Here is a 23,266-nt window from a genome sequence, read left to right on the forward strand (position 1 = left end):
ATAAAAATAAAATTAATAAATAATACTCATCTCAATAATGAATTGCAATTAAATAATATATATTCATATATTTATATTTAACTTTTGGACACTTCTGCAGTATAAGGACGTCGGTCATTTTTTTTTTTTTGGCGCTTCTCAGTCAAAGAATAGGGGATGATAACTCCTACTTTAGGTAAATTCTTCGGAAATTTTATCTTAAAAACGGATGTAAATTCCCTAAATATGCACAGTTGAGCACCAGTTTTTGAATGGCATAAAAGATTCAAGGAATTCGCAAATGTATATTTCGGTTGCCTACACTGAGGTTTGAACCTTCAACCTTCAGGAGAATATCACATTTTACAATTGATTTGATCCATGCGCAAGAACCTGTGGTGCAATGGTTAGAGTACTTGGTAAAAAACAATTGTAAAAGTTGATATTCTCCTGAAGGTTGAAGGTTCAATCCCCAGTGTGGGCGACTGAAATATACATTTGCAAATTACTTAGGACTTCTATCCAGTCATGGCTGACGGAACAAGAGCATGCTACCCCTGTTAAGTAAATAAAAGGTTCCGCTCAAAATTCCGTTCAAATTTCCAAGTTCGACAGAAACATTCCCGAGCTCAACAAAATACACCTGAAGAAGGTCGGAGGTTATATCGACCGAAACGTTGTGGAAATCACACTCAAGATGAGAACAGTAGTCCGATGAATAATAATACAAATACTGGGGTATTTACAATTCAGATTTCTGTCGAATAATCTCAAATCCACGTTAGCCAAGTTGTTGTGGATATCCTTTTTGTGAATTCCAATCTTTCATCGCTAAGTTGTTATTGCCCGGAAGGGTCTCTAAGGAAAACACGGACACGTACAAGGTAAATTATGTTGTAATTTATCTATATCTTCTTCTATATATATAAAAGGCAAAAATCGGTGTGTATGTATGTATGTATGTATGTTTGTTTGTAACGCTAAAACTTTTGACAGACACAACCAAAGTTGACAAACTGCCTGCGAGGAGTATCATTGATACTATAACACAGTTAAATATTAGTTTAAGAGTCGAACCGTTATTACCAACGGATTTATCGCACTTCAAAAAGAAGAATCCCAAAATTACATAAAAATTGACGTAGGGAAAATGTTTTTATTTTTGCTTGAAGTTTTTTACCGGCGAAGAAAGATGACTATGCTCTTTGCTATAGTTTACCATGTAAACAAGGCTTTAGCCATTTTGTTTTTACCTCCTAACTCTGTTAAACTGGAAGGGGGAGGGGTGGCTATCAGTATAAGGCCGCTTAAATACACGAAAATTACTTTTATACGAGTTTGTTTTTTTATGAATGGAACCGCGTTTATAGGGGGGAGGGGGGAGGAGGCAATGTGCACAGTCTCCCAAGCATTACCTACTATAAAAAAAGATGCACATTTACCCTCTTCTCTCACCCTCTTTCTCTCTCTCTCTCTCTCTTTCTCTTCTCTCTCTCACTCTCTTTCTCTATCACCCTCTTCTCTCTCTCTCTTTCTCTTCTCTCTCTCATCCTCTTTCTCTCTCTCTCACCCTCTTCTCTCTCTCTACCTTTTTCTCTTCTCTCTCGCACCCTCTTCTCTCTCTCTACCTTTTTCTCTTCTCTCTCGCACCCTCTTCTCTCTCTCTCACCCGCTTCTCTCTCTCTACCTCTTTCTCTTCTCTCTCGCACCCTCTTCTCTCTCTCACCCGCTTCTCTCTCTCTACCTCTTTCTCTTATCTCTCTCTCTCTCTCAACCTCTTCTCTCTCTCTCTCTTACCCTCTTCTCTCTCTCACTCTCTGTGTACACCTTTTTCTCTTCTCTCTCTCTCTGACCCTCTTTCTCTCTCTCTCACCCTCTTTTTCTGCTCTCTCTCACCCTTCTCTCTCTCTCTCTCTACCTCTTTCTCTTCTCTATCACCCTCTTTCCCTGCTCTCTCTCACCTTCATCTCTCTCTCTCTACCTATTTCTCTTCTCTCTCTCTCCCTCTGCTCTCTCTCACCCTCTTCTTTCTCTCTCTCTACCTCTTTCTCTTATCTCTCTCTCTCACTACCCCTCTCTCTCTCTGTCTTACCCTCTTCTCTCTCTCTCTACCTCTTTCTCTTATCTCTCTCTCTCACTACCTCTCTCTCTCTCACCCTCTTTCTCTCTTACCCTCTTCTCTCTCTACCTCTTTCACTTCTCTCACCCTCTTTCTCTCTCACCCTCTTTCTCTGCTCTCTCTCACCCTCTTCTCTGCTCTCTCTCACCCTCTTCTCTCTCTACCTCTTTCTCTTCTCTCTCTCTCACCCTCTTCTCTCTCTCTTACCTATTTTGTAATATATATATATAGATATATATATTGTACAAACTATTGTACAAACTATTACCACTTATCAAGGCCTATAGGCCACTCGAGGATGAAAGTTTAAAAGTGCACAGTAGTCAAATTCGGCAAAGATGACGGAACCGCTTTAAGAGGAGGATGAATTATTCAGTGACTCCAACCTATTTTGTTACATATATGTATGTATATATTTTTGTAAAAAATATATATTACTACTTATCAAGGCCCATAGGACACTCGAGGATTAGAGTTGAAAAGTGCACAGCAGTCAAATCTGGGAAAGAGGATGGAACCGCTTTAACGGGAGGATGAGTTATTCAGCGACTCCAACCTATTTTGGTATATATATATATTTATATCTATATTTATTTTTAAATATATATTACCACTTATCAAGGCCCATAGGCCACACGAGGATGAGAGTTTAAAAGTGCACAGTAGTCAAATTCGGCAAAGATGATGGAACCGCTTTAAGAGGAGGATGAATTATTCAGTGACTCCAACCTATTTTGTTATATATATGTATGTATATATTTTTGTAAAAAATATATATTACTACTTATCAAGGCCCATAGGACACTCGAGGATTAGAGTTGAAAAGTGCACAGTAGTCAAATTCGGGAAAGAGGATGGAACCGCTTTCACGGGAGGATGAGTTATTCAGCGACTCCAACCTGTTTTTTTATATATATATTTATATCTATATTTATTAAAAAATATATATTACCACTTATCAAGGACAATAGGCCACTCGAGGATGAGAGTTGAATAGTGCACTGTATAAAAAATACGGTAAAGAGGATGGAACCGCTTTAACGGGAGGATGAGTTATTCAGCAACTCCAACCTATTTTTTTATATATATATATATATATATACTTTTATTAAAAAATATATATTACCACTTATCAAGGACAATAGGCCACTCGAGGATGAGAGTTGAAAAGTGCATAGTAGTAAAATTCGGGAAAGAGGATGGAACCGCTTTAACGGGAGGATGAGTTATTCAGCGACTCCAACCTATTTTTTATATATATATATATATATATATATATATATATATATTTATAACAAAAATATATTACCACTTATCAAGGCCCATAGGCTACTCGAGGATAAGAGTTGAAAAGTGCACATTAGTCAAATTCGGGAAAGAGGATGGAACCGCTTTAACGGGAGGATGAGTGATTCAGCGACTCCAACCTATTTTGTTATATATATATATATATATATATATATATATTTTGTACAAACTATATATTACCACTTATCAAGGCCCATAGGCCACACGAGGATGAGAGTTTAAAAGTGCACAGTAGTCAAATTTGGGAAAGAGGATTTAATCGCTTTAATAGAAGGATGAATTATTCAGCGACTCACACCTGTTTTGGTATATATATATATATATTTATAAAAAAATATGTATTACCACTTATCAAGGCCCATAGGCCACTCGAGGATGAGAGTTAAAAAGTCCACAGTAGTCAAATTTGGGAAAGAGGATGGAACCGCTTTAACAGGAGGATGAGTTATTCAGCAACTCCAACCTATTTTGTTATATATATATATATATATATATATATATATATATTTTTCATAAAATATGTATTACCACTTATCAAGGCCCATAGTCCACTCGAGGACGAGAGTTGAAAAGTGCACAGTAGTCAAATTGGGGAAAGAGGATGGAACCGCTTTAACGGGAGGATGAGTTATTCAGCGACTCCAACCTTTTTTTTTATTTTGTAAAAAATATATATGACCACTTATCAAGGCCCAGAGGCCACTCGAGGATAAGAGTTGAAAAGTGCACAGTAGTCAAATTTGGGAAATTTGTTATATATCTATTTTTTTGTTACTTAGGCATTTCCACTTATCAAGGCCCAGATACATCTCGAGGATAAGAGTTAAATGTGCACAGTAGTCAATTGGACAATAAGGCCCAGAGGCCACCCGAGGATAAGGGTTGAAAATGGCAGTAGTTAATTGGACAACATAGTAATCGTTAGTAATGGAAAGTCGGGAAATTTGTTATATATATATTTATATTTTGTTTAGATAGGCATTACCACTTATCAAGGCCCAGAGGCCACTAGAGGATAAGTGTTGAAAAGTGCAGTAGTCAATTGGACAAAATATAGTAATTGTTAGTAATGGAAATTCAGTAAATTTGTTATATATATATTAATATTTTGTTAAATACGCATTACCACTTATCAAAGCCCACAGGCCACTCGAGGATAAGGATTGAAAAGTGCACCGTAGTAGTCGGTTGTAATGGAAATGCGGGATATTTGTAATATACCTATTTTTTGTTACTTAGGCACAACCACTTATTAAGGCCCAGAGGCCACTCGATGGTATTACCACTTATCAAGGCCCAGAGGCCACTCGAGGATAAGCGTTTAAAAGTGCAGTAGTCAATTGGACAATATAGTAATCGTTAGTAATGGAAATTCAGTAAATTTGTTATATATATGTATATTTTGTTACATACGCATTACCATTTATCAAGGCCCAGAGGCCACTCGAGGATAAGGATTGAAAAGTGCACAGTAGTCAATTGGACAATATAGTAATCGTTAGTAATGGAAATTCAGTAAATTTGTTATATACCTATTTTTTGTTACTTGGTCATTTCCACTTATCAAGGCCCAGAGGCCACTCGAGCATAAGAGTTAAAAAGTCCACAGTAGTCAATTGGACAATAAGGCCCAGAGGCCACCCGAGGATAAGGGTTAAAAAGTGCAGTAGTCCATTGGTCAATATAGTAATCGTTAGTAATTACTACTTCTCAAGGCCCAGAGGCCACTCGAGGATAAGGGTTGAAAAGCGCAGTAGTCAATTGGACAATACAGTAATCGTTAGTAATGGAAATTCAGTAAATTTGTTATATATATATATATTTATATTTTGCTAAATACGCATTACTACTTATCAAGGCCCAGACGCCACTCGAGGATAAGGGTTGAAAATATTCAACAAATTTTTTATCTACAGATTAGAAAATTTTTATATAGGGTATTCAGACATATGGAATATATCTAGCATAATCTATCTAATATATCTAGCATAATCTATCTATTATATCTATCTCTCTCACCCTCTTTCTCTCTTACCCTCTTCTCTCTCTACCTCTTTCACTTCTCTCACCCTCTTTCTCTCTCACCCTCTTTCTCTGCTCTCTCTCACCCTCTTCTCTGCTCTCTCTCACCCTCTTCTCTCTCTACCTCTTTCTCTTCTCTCTCTCTCACCCTCTTCTCTCTCTCTTACCTATTTTGTAATATATATATATAGATATATATATTGTACAAACTATTGTACAAACTATTACCACTTATCAAGGCCTATAGGCCACTCGAGGATGAAAGTTTAAAAGTGCACAGTAGTCAAATTCGGCAAAGATGACGGAACCGCTTTAAGAGGAGGATGAATTATTCAGTGACTCCAACCTATTTTGTTACATATATGTATGTATATATTTTTGTAAAAAATATATATTACTACTTATCAAGGCCCATAGGACACTCGAGGATTAGAGTTGAAAAGTGCACAGCAGTCAAATCTGGGAAAGAGGATGGAACCGCTTTAACGGGAGGATGAGTTATTCAGCGACTCCAACCTATTTTGGTATATATATATTTATATCTATATTTATTTTTAAATATATATTACCACTTATCAAGGCCCATAGGCCACACGAGGATGAGAGTTTAAAAGTGCACAGTAGTCAAATTCGGCAAAGATGATGGAACCGCTTTAAGAGGAGGATGAATTATTCAGTGACTCCAACCTATTTTGTTATATATATGTATGTATATATTTTTGTAAAAAATATATATTACTACTTATCAAGGCCCATAGGACACTCGAGGATTAGAGTTGAAAAGTGCACAGTAGTCAAATTCGGGAAAGAGGATGGAACCGCTTTCACGGGAGGATGAGTTATTCAGCGACTCCAACCTGTTTTTTTATATATATATTTATATCTATATTTATTAAAAAATATATATTACCACTTATCAAGGACAATAGGCCACTCGAGGATGAGAGTTGAATAGTGCACTGTATAAAAAATACGGTAAAGAGGATGGAACCGCTTTAACGGGAGGATGAGTTATTCAGCAACTCCAACCTATTTTTTTATATATATATATATATATATACTTTTATTAAAAAATATATATTACCACTTATCAAGGACAATAGGCCACTCGAGGATGAGAGTTGAAAAGTGCATAGTAGTAAAATTCGGGAAAGAGGATGGAACCGCTTTAACGGGAGGATGAGTTATTCAGCGACTCCAACCTATTTTTTATATATATATATATATATATATATATATATATTTATAACAAAAATATATTACCACTTATCAAGGCCCATAGGCTACTCGAGGATAAGAGTTGAAAAGTGCACATTAGTCAAATTCGGGAAAGAGGATGGAACCGCTTTAACGGGAGGATGAGTGATTCAGCGACTCCAACCTATTTTGTTATATATATATATATATATATATATATATATATATATTTTGTACAAACTATATATTACCACTTATCAAGGCCCATAGGCCACACGAGGATGAGAGTTTAAAAGTGCACAGTAGTCAAATTTGGGAAAGAGGATTTAATCGCTTTAATAGAAGGATGAATTATTCAGCGACTCACACCTGTTTTGGTATATATATATATATATATTTATAAAAAAATATGTATTACCACTTATCAAGGCCCATAGGCCACTCGAGGATGAGAGTTAAAAAGTCCACAGTAGTCAAATTTGGGAAAGAGGATGGAACCGCTTTAACAGGAGGATGAGTTATTCAGCAACTCCAACCTATTTTGTTATATATATATATATATATATATATATATATATTTTTCATAAAATATGTATTACCACTTATCAAGGCCCATAGTCCACTCGAGGACGAGAGTTGAAAAGTGCACAGTAGTCAAATTGGGGAAAGAGGATGGAACCGCTTTAACGGGAGGATGAGTTATTCAGCGACTCCAACCTTTTTTTTTATTTTGTAAAAAATATATATGACCACTTATCAAGGCCCAGAGGCCACTCGAGGATAAGAGTTGAAAAGTGCACAGTAGTCAAATTTGGGAAATTTGTTATATATCTATTTTTTTGTTACTTAGGCATTTCCACTTATCAAGGCCCAGATACATCTCGAGGATAAGAGTTAAATGTGCACAGTAGTCAATTGGACAATAAGGCCCAGAGGCCACCCGAGGATAAGGGTTGAAAATGGCAGTAGTTAATTGGACAACATAGTAATCGTTAGTAATGGAAAGTCGGGAAATTTGTTATATATATATTTATATTTTGTTTAGATAGGCATTACCACTTATCAAGGCCCAGAGGCCACTAGAGGATAAGTGTTGAAAAGTGCAGTAGTCAATTGGACAAAATATAGTAATTGTTAGTAATGGAAATTCAGTAAATTTGTTATATATATATTAATATTTTGTTAAATACGCATTACCACTTATCAAAGCCCACAGGCCACTCGAGGATAAGGATTGAAAAGTGCACCGTAGTAGTCGGTTGTAATGGAAATGCGGGATATTTGTAATATACCTATTTTTTGTTACTTAGGCACAACCACTTATTAAGGCCCAGAGGCCACTCGATGGTATTACCACTTATCAAGGCCCAGAGGCCACTCGAGGATAAGCGTTTAAAAGTGCAGTAGTCAATTGGACAATATAGTAATCGTTAGTAATGGAAATTCAGTAAATTTGTTATATATATGTATATTTTGTTACATACGCATTACCATTTATCAAGGCCCAGAGGCCACTCGAGGATAAGGATTGAAAAGTGCACAGTAGTCAATTGGACAATATAGTAATCGTTAGTAATGGAAATTCAGTAAATTTGTTATATACCTATTTTTTGTTACTTGGTCATTTCCACTTATCAAGGCCCAGAGGCCACTCGAGCATAAGAGTTAAAAAGTCCACAGTAGTCAATTGGACAATAAGGCCCAGAGGCCACCCGAGGATAAGGGTTAAAAAGTGCAGTAGTCCATTGGTCAATATAGTAATCGTTAGTAATTACTACTTCTCAAGGCCCAGAGGCCACTCGAGGATAAGGGTTGAAAAGCGCAGTAGTCAATTGGACAATACAGTAATCGTTAGTAATGGAAATTCAGTAAATTTGTTATATATATATATATTTATATTTTGCTAAATACGCATTACTACTTATCAAGGCCCAGACGCCACTCGAGGATAAGGGTTGAAAATATTCAACAAATTTTTTATCTACAGATTAGAAAATTTTTATATAGGGTATTCAGACATATGGAATATATCTAGCATAATCTATCTATTATATCTATAAAAGTCAGAATGTTTGTGTGTGTGGGTGTGTGTGAGGTAGAGAGAGAGAGAGAGAACAATTCTTAACCTATATATTCAACAAATTTTTTATCTACAGATTTTAAATTTGTTATAAAGGGTATTCATACATACGGAAATATATCTAGCATAATCTATCTATTATATCTACAAAAGTGAAAATGTGTGTGTCTGTGAGAGAGAGAGCAATTCTCAACCTATATAATCAACAAATTTTTTATCTACAGATTAGATAATTTGTATATAGGGTATTCAGACATATGGAAATATATCTAGCATAATCTATCTATTATATCTATAAAAGTGAGAATGTTTGCGTGTGTGTGTGAGGTAGCAAGAGAGAGAGAGACAGAGCGAGAGAACAATTCTCAACCTATATATTCAACAAATTTTTTATCTACAGATTTGAAAATTGGTATATAGGGTATTCAGACATATGGAAATATATCTAGCATAATCTATCTATTATGTCTATAAAAGTGAGAATATGTCTGTGTGTGAGAGAGAGAGAGTAAGAACAATTCTCACCCTTTATATTCAACAAATTTTTATCTACAGATTAGAAAATTTTTATATAGTGTATTCAGACATATGGAAATATATCTAGCATAATCTATCTATTATATCTATAAAAGTGAGCATGCGTGAGAGGAGAGAGAGAGAGAGAGAACAATTCTCAACCTATATACTCAACAAATTTTTTATCTACAGATTTGAAAATTTGTATATAGATTATTCAGACACATGGAAATATATCTAGCATAATTTATCTATTATATCTATAAAAGTGAGAATGTGTGGGTGTGTGAGAGAGAGAATGAGAGAGAACAATTCTCAGCTTATATATGCAACAAATTGTTTATCTACAGATCCGAAATATCACATTTGTATAGAAGTAGAAATCTGGATACCTATTCTGATACCTAATAAAAGAAAGGACACTCTTTGGGGCGGATTTTGATGATAACAAGTCACTAATAAGAAATTATAATAAACATTGAAATAATTTAAGAATTTTATCAAAATAAAATTGCATGGTAATCACCCAATTTCTGCCACAAAATTTTGATTGGCAAAACTCATAAACAGAAAATATATATTTTCTAATTTCATCTTTTTTTTTATATAATCTGATTTGATGTTTTCCTTAATATTCAAATCACTATATTTTGCTGCTTAATATCAAATACAGCAAATGAGTTATTTTTTATGCATCAAACAATTACATTTTCTCATTCATCCAAACTAATCACTGAACATCAATTTCATATTTTCTTCACTAAAATATTACTGTGCTTGATGTCATCAAGTGGAGCGGATCATTTTTTTTTCATTTGTTCACACATTTTTCCAATTTATATATATTTTGTCTAAGATTCTTAGCCTATGTCATTGCATACCAAGCTGTTTATTAAAAGTTACGGTTCACTGTAAACACATACGTTACACCAAAATAAAAACGCTTCAGATAATGTCTTGATATTCAATTAAGTTTCTCACATGACATCTTATGAAGTTAGTAGAAATGTTACAGACTTTTGAATCTCAAACACTTTCAATACTGTGCACTGATATTTTCTTTTTTGGAATATAAGCACATTCATGATTTTTTTTTACAAACGTCAACAAATTTCACAATGTGTAGCAATGTACTGAAACAATTATAAAAATATTTGTTTTTATTTTGGATGATGCAGGGCATCCGAAGAGAGATTTTTCTAACAAAATGAAAGTATAATTTTTAGCAATAGGTATCTAGGAAAAGGCCACTACATACGTTATAAATTCCAAATTTCCACAACCTGGCAAATACTGGTACACGCTAGCAAATTTAGATTTGCAATTACAGAATATGATTCTAATTTTTTCCTTTGCTCTTTATTCTAACACTACACTAAGTTTACTGTTTTATTTCGCTACAGTTGATATTGTGTAGAACAATAAGAAAATCATAGTGAACAATGCATTCAACAAAATTTCACACACATTTCTAGATACCTATATCTAATAAGTTCAAAAGAAAGGACACACTTAGGGAGGTATTTTGGTGGTCAAGTCACTAAATAGAGATTAGCTGGTTTCCCGGCATAGCCCAGGATGTAATAAAGATTGACTGAAATACATGTTCTAGCTGGTTTCTAGGCGTTGCCAGGGATGTAATATAGACACATTATGTTGTATATTACCTGTTCTCTTCTCCCTAAGGTAAACCAATTTCATATACATGCTGTAAATTACCTATGCTAGGGATAAAACATGAACAATACCAGTCCGGGGGTAGATAAAACAAATAATACATAGAGATGAAAGATTCGTCTCCCCTAAGAATAAAACATATGTTCAATATCTGCTTTTGTTTTTTCATTGTTTATACGGTCCCGAGCAACGCCGGGTAGCCCTGCTAGTATATATATAAAAGGCAAAATGTGTGTGACCATTTCGTGTATGTCTTCAAAAGGCTTTTCGAGCACACGCTCCCGGGTTCGTTACTATCGCTTAAAACTGTGTATATAGGTCCTATATAATAATATCTAGGAATTAGGAAACAGCGTATCGTATAGATTTATTTACGTCGATTTTTACAAAATTATTGCTATTTTGGCTTCTCGCGTGTTGATTGGGCTTTTTAGTATAAATAAAGTGAAACTAAACTCAAACGACGTCTTCTCGGCATTGCGCTGGGAAAAACGTCCAGAAGCAATCAGCTTTGAGACAGTTCTGGACAATTGGGGGCTGCTTTCCCCCTCCCCAACATCTGTTGGGGTAAGAAACAGTTAAATTTGGGTAAACAAACCCAAACGCTGTATGACTTCTATTTGACCTTAATTAGGTCAAATGGAAGCAGCAGAGTTAACTTTTATTGCGCACGCCTGTTTTTATAGTTAAATAACCTGCTTAATGTTGTCTGTCGCCGTTGCTCAATGGGTAACGTAGTACCGTTTTTTTTTCACACATTAATTTCCAACTCAAGGTTATGGGTTCGATTCTCATACCTACCTACCAAAACATTTATTTTATTATTATGACGTCGGCAGCAGGATGTTGGAGAAGTTCATTTTATAAAGTTTATGTTTACATTAACCCTTATCATTCAGGCTTTGATAAGTGGTGACTCCCTAGTATTAAAGAACAATTACAAATGCAAAAAACCTAACGTTGTCATCTCCCCTAAAGGGAGACTGGAGAGCGCTTGTGAATTTCATATTGCCGCTACTCCTCCCCTTTGTGTCCTCACTCCCCCCCCCCCAAAAAAAAAAATTAAATTATAAATCAGAACAAAAAATAGACTGAGATTTGAATCTTTATCATAAAACTACCCAATGTAGTTTTATGATAAAGGGATGCAACTCTTGTATCCACAATAATACTATGCAATTTCAGAACAATGTATTTTGATTTTAATTTTCAATGTTTTAAAAATATTGAAATTATATTTTTATTATTTCTTAAAAAATAATTTAATAGTATTTATTTCGATTTTATTTTTAATATTTTGACGCAAATTTTTACTGGTCATAAAGAGTACAATTTTCAAGGCCTTTTCAAGAAATTTTCAAGGCATTTTCCATATTTTCAAGGTAATTATACAGGCTGTCCCAATAAAATGTATAAACACTTTAAATGACCATAAAACCACCATCTATAATATAAATCTCACTCGTGTACATATATATGTATGTTTGTATGTCTCACAAAAACTTTCGACAGAGTGACGGATTTTCATGAGATTGGCATCATTTTGAAGCTCGATCCTTCAGACGACAAACATCGAAAATTGGCTAAAAACATTTCCTTCACCCTCAACTTGGCACTTTGTACCGAGAGAGATCGCTTTTTTTGCCAATATTTTTAAAAGTTATCGCCTCTTTTCAATTGTTTAGCCTTAGTTTAAACCTACATCACTTCCGGTTTGGCAATGGGTGCAACACGTCACATTTTTCTTTCCCCCCCCCACTTTCTTTTCCTCCTTTGCGGTATGGGTTCGAGCCCGCCTGCCTACTACCACTTTTTTTTTTTTTTTGCCCAACACACACCTCCAAACACCCAGGCTAGTTTATTAAAATAAAGAAAAATTTCATACATCAAAATTCAAATTTTTGGCCATTGTCGTCCATGAACAGCTGACAACGTTCACTGATTGAATCCAAAATGTTCCTAATCAGTTCAATTGGTATGTTGATACATCATCTTTCAATAACTACTTTCAACTCATTCATTGTAGCTTGTTTTGTGGTGTTAACCCTGTGTTTAACATTCCCCCTATCCCCTGTCCCAAAAAAGAGAAAAATCCCTGAGGAGGGGTTCAAATCCAGTGAGCGTGGACAGTACTCAATACTTCCTCTTCGTCCTAACTATATGTTTCTTAGGTGACTATCAAGAGATGCTCTTACGTCATGATGACAGTGGGGAAGTGCTCCATTCTGCTGGATTGGTTGGTCGTTTTTGTTTTAAGGCATACCAGCCTTTTTCAAGTTATTTAATGCCGAATCCAGTTATTTTGAAAAACGATTTTTTAAAACAATATATTTGTTTGTTTTTTTTTCAAGTCAGTTTCTATTTAATCCATAGTTGGGACCCTAACAGGTACTACCACTCCGGGTCAGAGTGGACCTGGGAGCAATGGCAGTTAAAGGGTGGCTCCACACTCCCCAAAGCCCGCAACCTGGGGCCTCACTATCGGATATAGTTTAAGGTCATATTCAGGACCGCCATCCTGCTGGGAGTGCCATTCTTTATTTTTAAACATCTCTTGGGAACGTGGCATAGCGTATTCATGTAGCAAGTTGAGATAATTTAAAGAATGTATACAGTTTATTGGGGTGCCCCGTATATATATATATATATATATATAAAATCACCCGCTTCTGCAAATCTGAAATCACGTTACACACATTATAAACAGAGAAGGAATTTGTTGAAGATGTGATATGTGGCCGCATTCCTTGAGAGTCAGAAGTAATGCAAAAGGAAAGAGAAAGCGAGGAAAAAAAAAAGTCTGTACATTCAGTTTTAATGTTTGGTTGTCTTTAAACGTTGATTGTAACATTTAATGCTGCTAAGAGTGAGCCCCTTTCCTTTAACAACCTTTCCAGCCAAGGTATGAACCTTGTGTTTAAAATGCCTGCTATCAAAAGTGTTCAAATTATTGGCCATTGTCGTCCATGAACAGCTGATAACGTTCACTGATTGAATCCAAAATGTTCCTAATCAGTTCATGTTGATACATCATCTTCTAATGATTACTTTCAACTCATTCATTGTAGCTGATTCAGTGGTATGAACCTTACCCCCAAAATCAAAAGTGGGAGTCAAATCCAGTGAGAACAGTACTCGATACTTCCTCTTCGTCCTACAAATCTGTTTGGCAGGTGACCATCAAGATAGGTTCTTACGTCATGATAGTGGGGAGGTGCTCTATTTTGCTGGAAGTACAATTCTTTATTTCTAAACATCTCTTGGAAACGTGGCTTAGTGAATTCATGCAACAAGTTGAGATAATTCAAAGAATGTATACATTTTATTGGGACACCCTGTAGAAATAAGGCCTTTTAAAAGCAAAAACTGAAAATTCAAGGACTTTACAAACCCTCTGAAAGTGGACACCATGTTTCACGGAGAGAAATGATATAAGAATAATACAACAACTGTGTGATGCGAGTTTTAAAGACGGGTTTGATTCTCCGTTGCCAAGGCCGCTGGAAAAATGGTGAGATCCTTCTATCGATCCGGTAGATATGTCACTGCTGATGCAATTCTCTATCTATATAAGAGCCAGGTACATCCAAGGATGGAATACTGTTGCCACATCTGGGCAGGAGCTGCTAGAAAGGACTTGTCCTACCTTGATAGAATTCAAAATAGACTTTGTAGCCTCATAAGAGATGTCCTTTTCTCTTCCCTGCAACCTCTATCTCACAGAAGAGACGTTGCGAGCCTGTCTCTGCTTTATCATTATTTTCATGGCAAGTGCTCGACTGAGCTTCAATCTATGGTCCCTCCTCGCCAAACTTTCACAAGAAACACCCGTCTAGCTGAAAACACTATCAATAATTCACCCCCACTCTTTATCTGTGCCTAAACCTAAACGTAGATTCCACAAACAAAGCTTCTTTCTTAGAACTGCACGCCTGTGGAATTGTCTTCTGTTTTCCTGCTTTCCAGCTGACTACAATCTGGTTGTCTTCAAACGTAAACAAGTTCTTGATGAGCCGTTCCACTTAAGTTAACAAATTTACCGAGTTTCCATTACTAACGATTACTATATTGTCCAATTGACTACTGTACACTCTTAACCCTTATCCTCGAGTTGTCTCGGGGCCTTCATAAGTGGTTATGCCTATGTAAAAAAAAAAAAAAATTCTGATGATGTCAGAGGAAGATTAAATGTGGACATTATAAGGAAGATGCTTGTTCAATATGGCCACGTTAAAAAAAAAAAAAATGGATGAGAGTTCAGATATGGAGAGCACATATTTGGATAGCAAAGTTATTGATGTGATCAAGAAATTTTGTTATTTTGGTAATACAATTGGAACACGGGGTGGAGCAGGTGCAAAAGTGAAAATTCAAGGACTGTACAAACCCTGAGAAACCAAGAAGACAGAAGAAAGAAAAAAACAATTTTGTTTATATCTTTAAGATTTTTTTTTTTATTTACTTGCCTCCCCACGAGGGCAGAGTAAGATACAAGGTCGGTTTTTAATGTGTATATGTAGGGGGGAGGGACCAGCTTCCCAAAAAGGGGCATTCTGGTTAGTAACAAAAAATAAAAAAATGTATGAGTCTTGAAGAATTTGTCCTCCATTAACAAAAAGAAGTGAAGCATCAGAACAGATACTACACTTTTAGATATCAAATCTTATTCACGTTAAAATATAAAAAAAAAAAACAAAAGACAATTAACAAAAAATTTAGGCACAAGGCCAATTCAAAAAAGGAGATGGTGATGTTGGGTGGTCAATCTCGTCTTTCTAGAACTTCCAAGAACCCTTTTTTCTATCGGGTATCGGAATCAATATCAGAAAAAATGTGTACATATTTTCCGATGCCAAAAACGATTCTTTTAATTGTCATTTTTTTTTTTTTTTATTAGATTTTGTTTTAAACAAAATCTTCCACTGCTAGTAGTAATAACTAATAAATATTTATTGATTTTAAACAACCAATAAAGCTAAAATTTATAGATCACCCTTTCTGCAAGTTTTTTTTTTTACATTAAAGAAAATATCATGTTCTTTTTTTGTTTTTTTTAACGGTAATTTTTTTTTACACAGGCATCACATTATCAAGGCCAAGAGGCCACTCAAGGATAAGAGTTAAAGAGTGTACAGTAGAAATTGGACAATATAGTTATCATTAGTAATGAAAATTTGGTAACTTATATGGAACGGCTCATCAAGAACTTATTTACGTTAGACTTGAACACAACCATATTGTAGTCAGCCGGAAAGCAGGAAAACGGAACACAATTCCACAGGCATACAGTTCTAAGAAAGAAGCTTACGTTTAGGTTTAGGCACAGATAAAGAGTGGGGGGAAATGGGGGAATTATTGATAGTGTTTTCAGCTAGACGAGTGTTTCTTGTGAAAGTTTGGTGGGGGGGGGGTCATAGACTGAAGCTCAGTCGAACACTTTCCATGAAAATAACGATACATCAGAGACAAACTCGCAAAATCTCTTCTGTGAGATAGAGGTTGCAGGGAAGAGAAAAGGACATCTCCTACGAGGCTACGAAGTCTATTTTGAACTCTATCAAGGCAGGTAATCCCCTTTAATCAATTCAAGCGGAATAAAAAAAAAAAATAGGAGGCATTATTTTTGGAATGTCCCTCTTAGAGACACGTACCTTCGACAATTAATTAGAAAAACCTGTATTTCGCATTTGTCAATCTGGAAGAAAGCTTATTTCATGAGACTTGGTCGTTTTTCGGAAAGATTTGTGATTTTGATAAGCTTCTGACCTGAAATGGAACACGTACATTAAGTCAGTTGCCAAGGTCGCTGGAAAAATGGTGGGATCCTTCTACCACTCCAGAAGCAATTCTCTATCTAGATAAAACCCAAGTACATCCAAGGATCGAGTACTGCTGCCACATCTGGGCAGGAGCTGCTAAAAACAGCCTATCCTGCCTTGACAGAGTACAAAATAGACTTCGTGGCTTAGTGGGGGATGCCCTTTTCTCTTCCCTGCAACCTCTCTCCCACAGAAGAGACGTTGCGAGCCTGTCTTTGTTTTATCGTTACTTCCAGTGCAAGTGCTCGTCTGAGCTCCAATCTCTGGTCCGCCCCTTGCCAATCTTTCACGATAAACACCCGTCTAGCTGAAACCACTGTCAAAAATTTTCTCCACTCTTTATCTGTGCCAAAACCAAAACGTACATTCCGTGAACAAAGCTTCTTTCTTAGTGCACGCCTGTGGAACTCTCTTCTGTTTGCCTGTTTCCCACCTGACTACAACTTGGATGTCTTCAAGTCCAACATAAACAAATTCCTGATAAACCGCCCCCTTAAGTAAAGCACCTTATCAAATCTCCAATACTAACGATTACTACGATACTATCCCATTGATTACCGTACACGCAATAACCCTTATCCTCGAGTGGCTTCCGGGCCTTGATAAGTGGTGACTAGCATGTAAAAAAGAAAAAAAAAAGATTGGTGCTCGGTGCTTACCTTTCATATTTCCCTTCTTGTGCAGATTGCAAAAGTTCTTGAATCTTTTTGGTAATTTTTTCGGTCTTTTTAACAACTTCCGCTTGTGTTGGCAACCCAGTGCCATCTCCTGCCATCTCTTCAAATACAGCAGACGGTGTCTTCCGAAGTGGAGCAGCTTCACTTATACTTTGAAGGGAACCCTTGTGTACGTCACTACTGCAAGACAGAATTATCAGAAGAGGAAAATGGTTAAATTCCGGCTGATATATATCTATAAAAGTGAAATTGTCAGTCTGTGTATGTACATTTCTCTAGTAAACTACTCTGTCAATTTTCAGTCTACAGACTTGAGATTTGACGTAAGGAGTATTGAGATTTGGGAAAATCTTTGTAATCAATTTTCAACCAGAAATTTGGCGGCCAGGAAGTCAAAGTTGAAAAACTTGACCTTTGCAGACTCTACCAAAGTCCTCCACAAATTTTGGGTTTAAACACTTGAAATTTTAGATGTAGGTTACCTAGACACAAGTCAAACTTTTTAATATGTACAGAGTGTCCCAAAAGAAGCTGACGGATTTGAAATTTAAATTCAACTGAAAGTACCACTCTACGGTAGATATCGACCCCTTGATGGTGTAACGACTCATTATGACTTTAGTAGAGTTTATCTAGATGCTCTGAAATCTTTTTTTGCTAATTTGATGCTTCTATTGTTCTAATATTTGATCAATTCAGCTTCTTTTGGGACACAAGCATATGCACATAAAGTTATGAACAGTACATAGAGTCCGAGCAAAGTCGGACTTAACTGCTAGTAAAAAAAAAAAAAAAAGTGTTAGATTAATTTTTTTATTTGTGAACTGTTATTCTCATCCTCATAGTTGTTGTTGTTTCACGTTTCGGCCAACTCATCCTTTGGCCTTCTTCAGGGATAAGAATGCTGAGTGTCTTAACTGTATCCTCAGTTATTACAGCCTTCCATAGTTGTCGTCTCACTGGCCGGCTTTGGGTAGGATTGAAACTGCTATCTTCGCACAATGCTCACCTGGAACCATATAGATTCAACGCCTCTAGCCACTGCGTGATGGGTCCCTAAGGAATAGTTGGCCGAAACGTCATGAAACAACTATGAAGATGAGGGTAACAGTCTAAATAAAATAAATAAATATAAAAATTATTCATCTCAAAAGATTCCAATGAAAAAAAAAAAATACATATATACATTTTTATATATATATATATAAGTGTTTAAATTTGAAATCAAGAAAAAATATTTAAATAAAATAATTTATTTGAATTGAAAATAAGTTATTCAAATGAAAAACTGTTTTATTTTAAATATTTTATATACAAATTAAACAAATTTTATATGAATTAAAAAGCTTTATTTTTTTATTCCCATTAAATTTTTTTTTTTTAATTAAAGCATTTAATTAAGAAAAAAATTTATACAAATTAAAAATTTGTTTCAATTGAGTTTTTTTTTTATTTGAACTAAAAAATTTTTTGTATTAAACAAAAAACAAATTTTAATTCAAATCAAAAAAAAAATAAAATAAGAGAGCATCAACTTTTTTAAATATTTTATTGAATATAGTGAATATGGAAAATTTTATGGATAAAAAAAACAACTTTGGTTTAAAGTCACTACTATTCATACATATAAAATGGAAAGTGACGAAATTGGTATCATTAGAAAGATCAATCTCTCTGATGAAAAATATGTAAAAAATTGGCTGAAAGGATTAATTCTTTGCTGGTCAACTGAGCCGTTTTTGCAAGGAGGGATTACTTTCTGCGTCAACATTTTTGCACCTAGCTATCCCAATGTAGTTTATAAAACGTTATTTCGACCCTGCAGTTGCCTTTTCATTTGAAAATTCTAAAAATAATTTACATTAAGTCTTCGAAACGTTCTCTTTGAAAGCAAAAAGAAAATCTTTTAGAACTTAATGTGGTTTCTATTTGATTCTTTCCCTCTTTTTTTTTTTTTGTTCCCTGCCATATTTCCGTTTTAAAAACTAGTCAGTTAGCCTTTCAATTTTTCATTTTTTAATTCATTGTTTATTAAAGTTTGTATGTATATAAAATTTTAATTCTAATTGCGGTTTTTTCCCGCCAGATTTTCATTTCATATTTTTGTTTTAAATGGTAATTATACCTTAAGCAAGGTCAGCTGACTCTTGAACTTTTATTTTTTAAATTCATGTTAACATTTGGTCTATATTTAGCTATTATATATATATATATATATATATATATATATATATATATATATGTGTGTGTGTGTGTGTGTGTGTGTGTATATATATATCGAATTTTAGTTCAATGAATTTAAAAATTTATGACGTGCAATGTTTGAGTTTCAGAACAAAGATTTTTATTATTCTATATAAGACAAAAAATAGATTAGAAATATTTTAACTTCTGAAGTATATATATATATATATATATATATATATATATAGAGAGAGAGAGAGAGAGAGAGAGAGAGAGAGGGGGGGGATTGCTTATTTCTTTAACTTGCCCATCCTATATTTTTACTTGTCTTATTTTTTTGTGAAACAACATATTCCAGCTAAGATTCATCATGCAAATCATTCACCATCAGATGTTTTGAATAATACAAACAGTTCAGCCATCTGTGAACACCTTATAAATAGGCGTGCTTGTGCTTCCAGTTTTAGTGTCAACTTGTTCTTCCATTCTCAGAAAGTCACTCTTTATTTCATTTGAAAATTCCAGAAATAATTTACATTAAGTCTTTGAGACCTTCTCTTTGCAAACAAAAAGAAAATCTTTTGGGACTTAAGGTGGTTTGTATTTGATTTTTTTCCCCATGTTTTTTCTTTCTTTTTTGTTTTTGCCCCGCAGACAATTTCCATATATTTTTTTTTAATTGTAATTTTTTAACCTCGATTTAGCTCCATTGAGTGGTGTTTAAAACTGGTCAGCTATCCTTTTAATGTTTTTACTTTTTAATTTGTGTTTTATTAAAATTTTGTCTGTATATAGCTATTATAAAATTCTGTATCCCCAAAAGATATATATATATATATATATGTATGTATGGCGTAATCACATTGACATAGCCATTCACATTAGATCCCCGAAGTTCAGCAACGTTGAGCCTGGTTAGTACCAGATGAGTGACTAATTTGGGAATTCCAGGTGCCGTATGTAAGAGGCAATCGATATCTCCCTACGAGAGTTGCAAAAACCTAACATCATAATATCCCCCAACGGGGATATACATGCGACTGAGGACTGCTTGTGAATTTCATACTCCCATGGAATTTGCTCCTTTGGAAGAAGCCGGTTAAACTCGCATAGGGTTAGTGCGGTTTCCATTTCATTTATGCACTACCCCTATGCGAGTTTAACCGGTTTCCTCCAAAGGAGCAAATTCCATGCAAATAAACACACACACTTTTGGATTTCATTCCAAAAAAAAAGAAAAAAGTCTACAATCATTGTTTTTATTTTTTCGCCATAAGCATCTTACACATGTTTTATGCTGCCACATCATACAACTCATCAGAGACAAAAAAATATTCAAGAGACTCACACATTGATGGATAAAAGGGAAAAATACTTCAAAGAAGGAGAACATAAATTCCAAAAATCAAAAAAACAAAAAATCCAGAAAAAATTTCCCGAGTTAATATAAAAATATCTACACTCATATAAAAATCACTTTGTGTATGTGTGCGTAAATTTCTTCCACGTAGATTCCGAAGCGGCTGAGCCTATGTTTTGCAAATTTTATTTAGTTACTTTATGTAATCAAGTGTTTACATGGTTCATTACTTCAGATTTTGTGTTTTATTTCGTTCGTTTTTGTTTTTTCTGTTAAGTTCGTTCAATATAATTTCCTGTAAGACCAAATTTGAATTTCCCACATGCATAATTATAAAAAAATAACGTGATTTGACAGTGTAACATTGTGATATAAACCTTCTATAGTTATCGGCCATATTTTCGACTTAGCCAAGCGTAACTGCAAAACTACTAGACAACGATAACACATTAAAATGGTCATTTAGGGAAAATTAATTTCACAACGTTTCGGCCAGCCATTCCTCTGGCCTTCATCAGGTAGTTAACCACGACGGGATAGAAATGCTGAGTCTTGTAACTGTATCTCCAGTGATTACTGCCTTCCATAGTTGTTGTTATCTTGCCACGTTTTGACCAACTAATACTCTGGCCTGCTTTGGGTAGGATTGAAACCGCTATCTTCAGGTAATTACTGAGGATACAGTTAAAGAGACTCTGCATTCCTATCCCGTTGCAGTTAACTACCTGAAGAAGGTCTGAGGAATAGTTGGCCGAAACATGATGAAGCAACAACTATGAAGAGGAGGATAACAGTCCGCAAATAAATAGACAAATTACTCATCTCAAAGGATTCCAATAAATAAAAACTAATTTACAAAAGTTACTACGTTTGTCCGTCTTCATATTTTCAAACTCTATTTCTTCCAAAACTAAATGTCGCAGAACGGCGGTCACCACTTATCAAGGCCCGGAAGCCACTCAGGGATAAGGGTTATTGCAAGTACATTACGTTAGTGTGGAGAGTTGATGAAGTGTTTACTTAAGGGTGCGGTTCATTAGGAATTTGTTAACATTGGACTTGAAGACATCCAAGTTGTAGTCCGGTGGGAAGCAGGCAGACGGAACAGAGTTCCACAGGCGTGCCTTCCATAGTTGCTGTTGTCTCACCACGTTTTTGACCAACTAATACTCTGCTTTGGGTAGGATTGAAACCGCAATGCTCACCTGGAACTGTAGAGATTCAATGTCTATCTACTGCGCGGGACCTGAGGGGCGATAAAGGTTGGATTTTTAGTCTTATAAATCCACGTTTTTTGTTATCTGATCTTCCATTGTCAGGTCCATACCGAATGGTATCTATTATTTAATTATTGGCATTATTTTGTGATGAGTAATTTGTATTTATTTATTTATTTGCGGACTGTTATCCTCATCTTTATAGTTGTTCAGGATGTTTTGCCCAACTATCCCTCTGGCCTTCTTAAGGTTGTTAACCGCAACAGGATAGGTAAATTAATATTTTTAACTTCTTTACTAAGTGTTTGAGAGGTTAAGGAGAACTTTAATAGAATATTTGAATATCTATATATCTATATATATAAAAGCGAAAATGTGTGTATGTATGTTCGCTTTTTGTGTATGTCCAAGAAAGGCGTTTTTCAGAGAAGCGGTCGGTCGGCTTGCAACTTCTTAAAACTTTTTATATCGCATAGAAATCATAATATCTCTGAGTTAACAATGGAGCTCGCCTGTCTATTTAATTTGATCGACTTTGGGAAGATAAATATTCAACATTTGTCGCTTGCCGCATGTCGATTAACCTTTTTCCTATAATAAAAGCGACACTAATTCTGGCGGTATTTTCCGTCTATCGGCGGAAATGCCCGAAAGCAATCAGATTTGATCAATGTGGAAATATTTTCCTTATATCAAACAATTGCTATTCAATTTGGACATGGGGAGCTGGTCCCCCCCCCCCAACATCTTGGGGAAACAAAAATAAAAAAAGCTTACCGCAGTAAATGAAATATTATCCTGCAGTCAAAGTTGACCTCATTAACTCATTAAAACGTGCACCTGCCAAATCTAAGTAATTAAATAAATTCAAACGTGTTTCCGTTAGTATCTCGCGGTGGGTCAATGGTTAAAGTCGTGCACTTTTTTTTTTTCACACTTTAATTTCCAACTTCGCCTCAAGGGTTCGGGTTCGATTCTCATAGTCACCTACCAAAACTTTTTTATTTTATTTTAACCCCCCCCCCCCTCCTCCGAGTTTTGATTTACCCAAAACCACACACACCTCCAAACAGCCGGGCAACGCCGGGTACCCCCCCCCGCTAGTCTTATA

At 35.2% G+C, this 23,266-nt stretch overlaps 1 protein-coding gene across 3 annotated transcripts in view; it reads right to left on the minus strand.

Moving 5' to 3' along the window:
* The window catches only part of LOC145269031 (ARF GTPase-activating protein GIT2-like), a 428,028-nt gene that overhangs the window by 8,481 nt on the left and 396,281 nt on the right, over positions 1-23,266 (minus strand). For all 3 annotated transcript variants that reach the window (XM_080124622.1, XM_080124621.1, XM_080124620.1), the window contains one exon: positions 17,377-17,574. In XM_080124622.1, coding sequence (XP_079980748.1) covers positions 17,377-17,574 — 198 coding nt within the window. The remainder of the gene's footprint in view (positions 1-17,376; positions 17,575-23,266) is intronic.

Source organism: Euprymna scolopes, chromosome 45 (genome assembly GCF_053919585.1).
Source record: "Euprymna scolopes isolate OS-2025 chromosome 45, ASM5391958v1, whole genome shotgun sequence".
NCBI classification, from domain to species: domain Eukaryota; kingdom Metazoa; phylum Mollusca; class Cephalopoda; order Sepiida; family Sepiolidae; genus Euprymna; species Euprymna scolopes.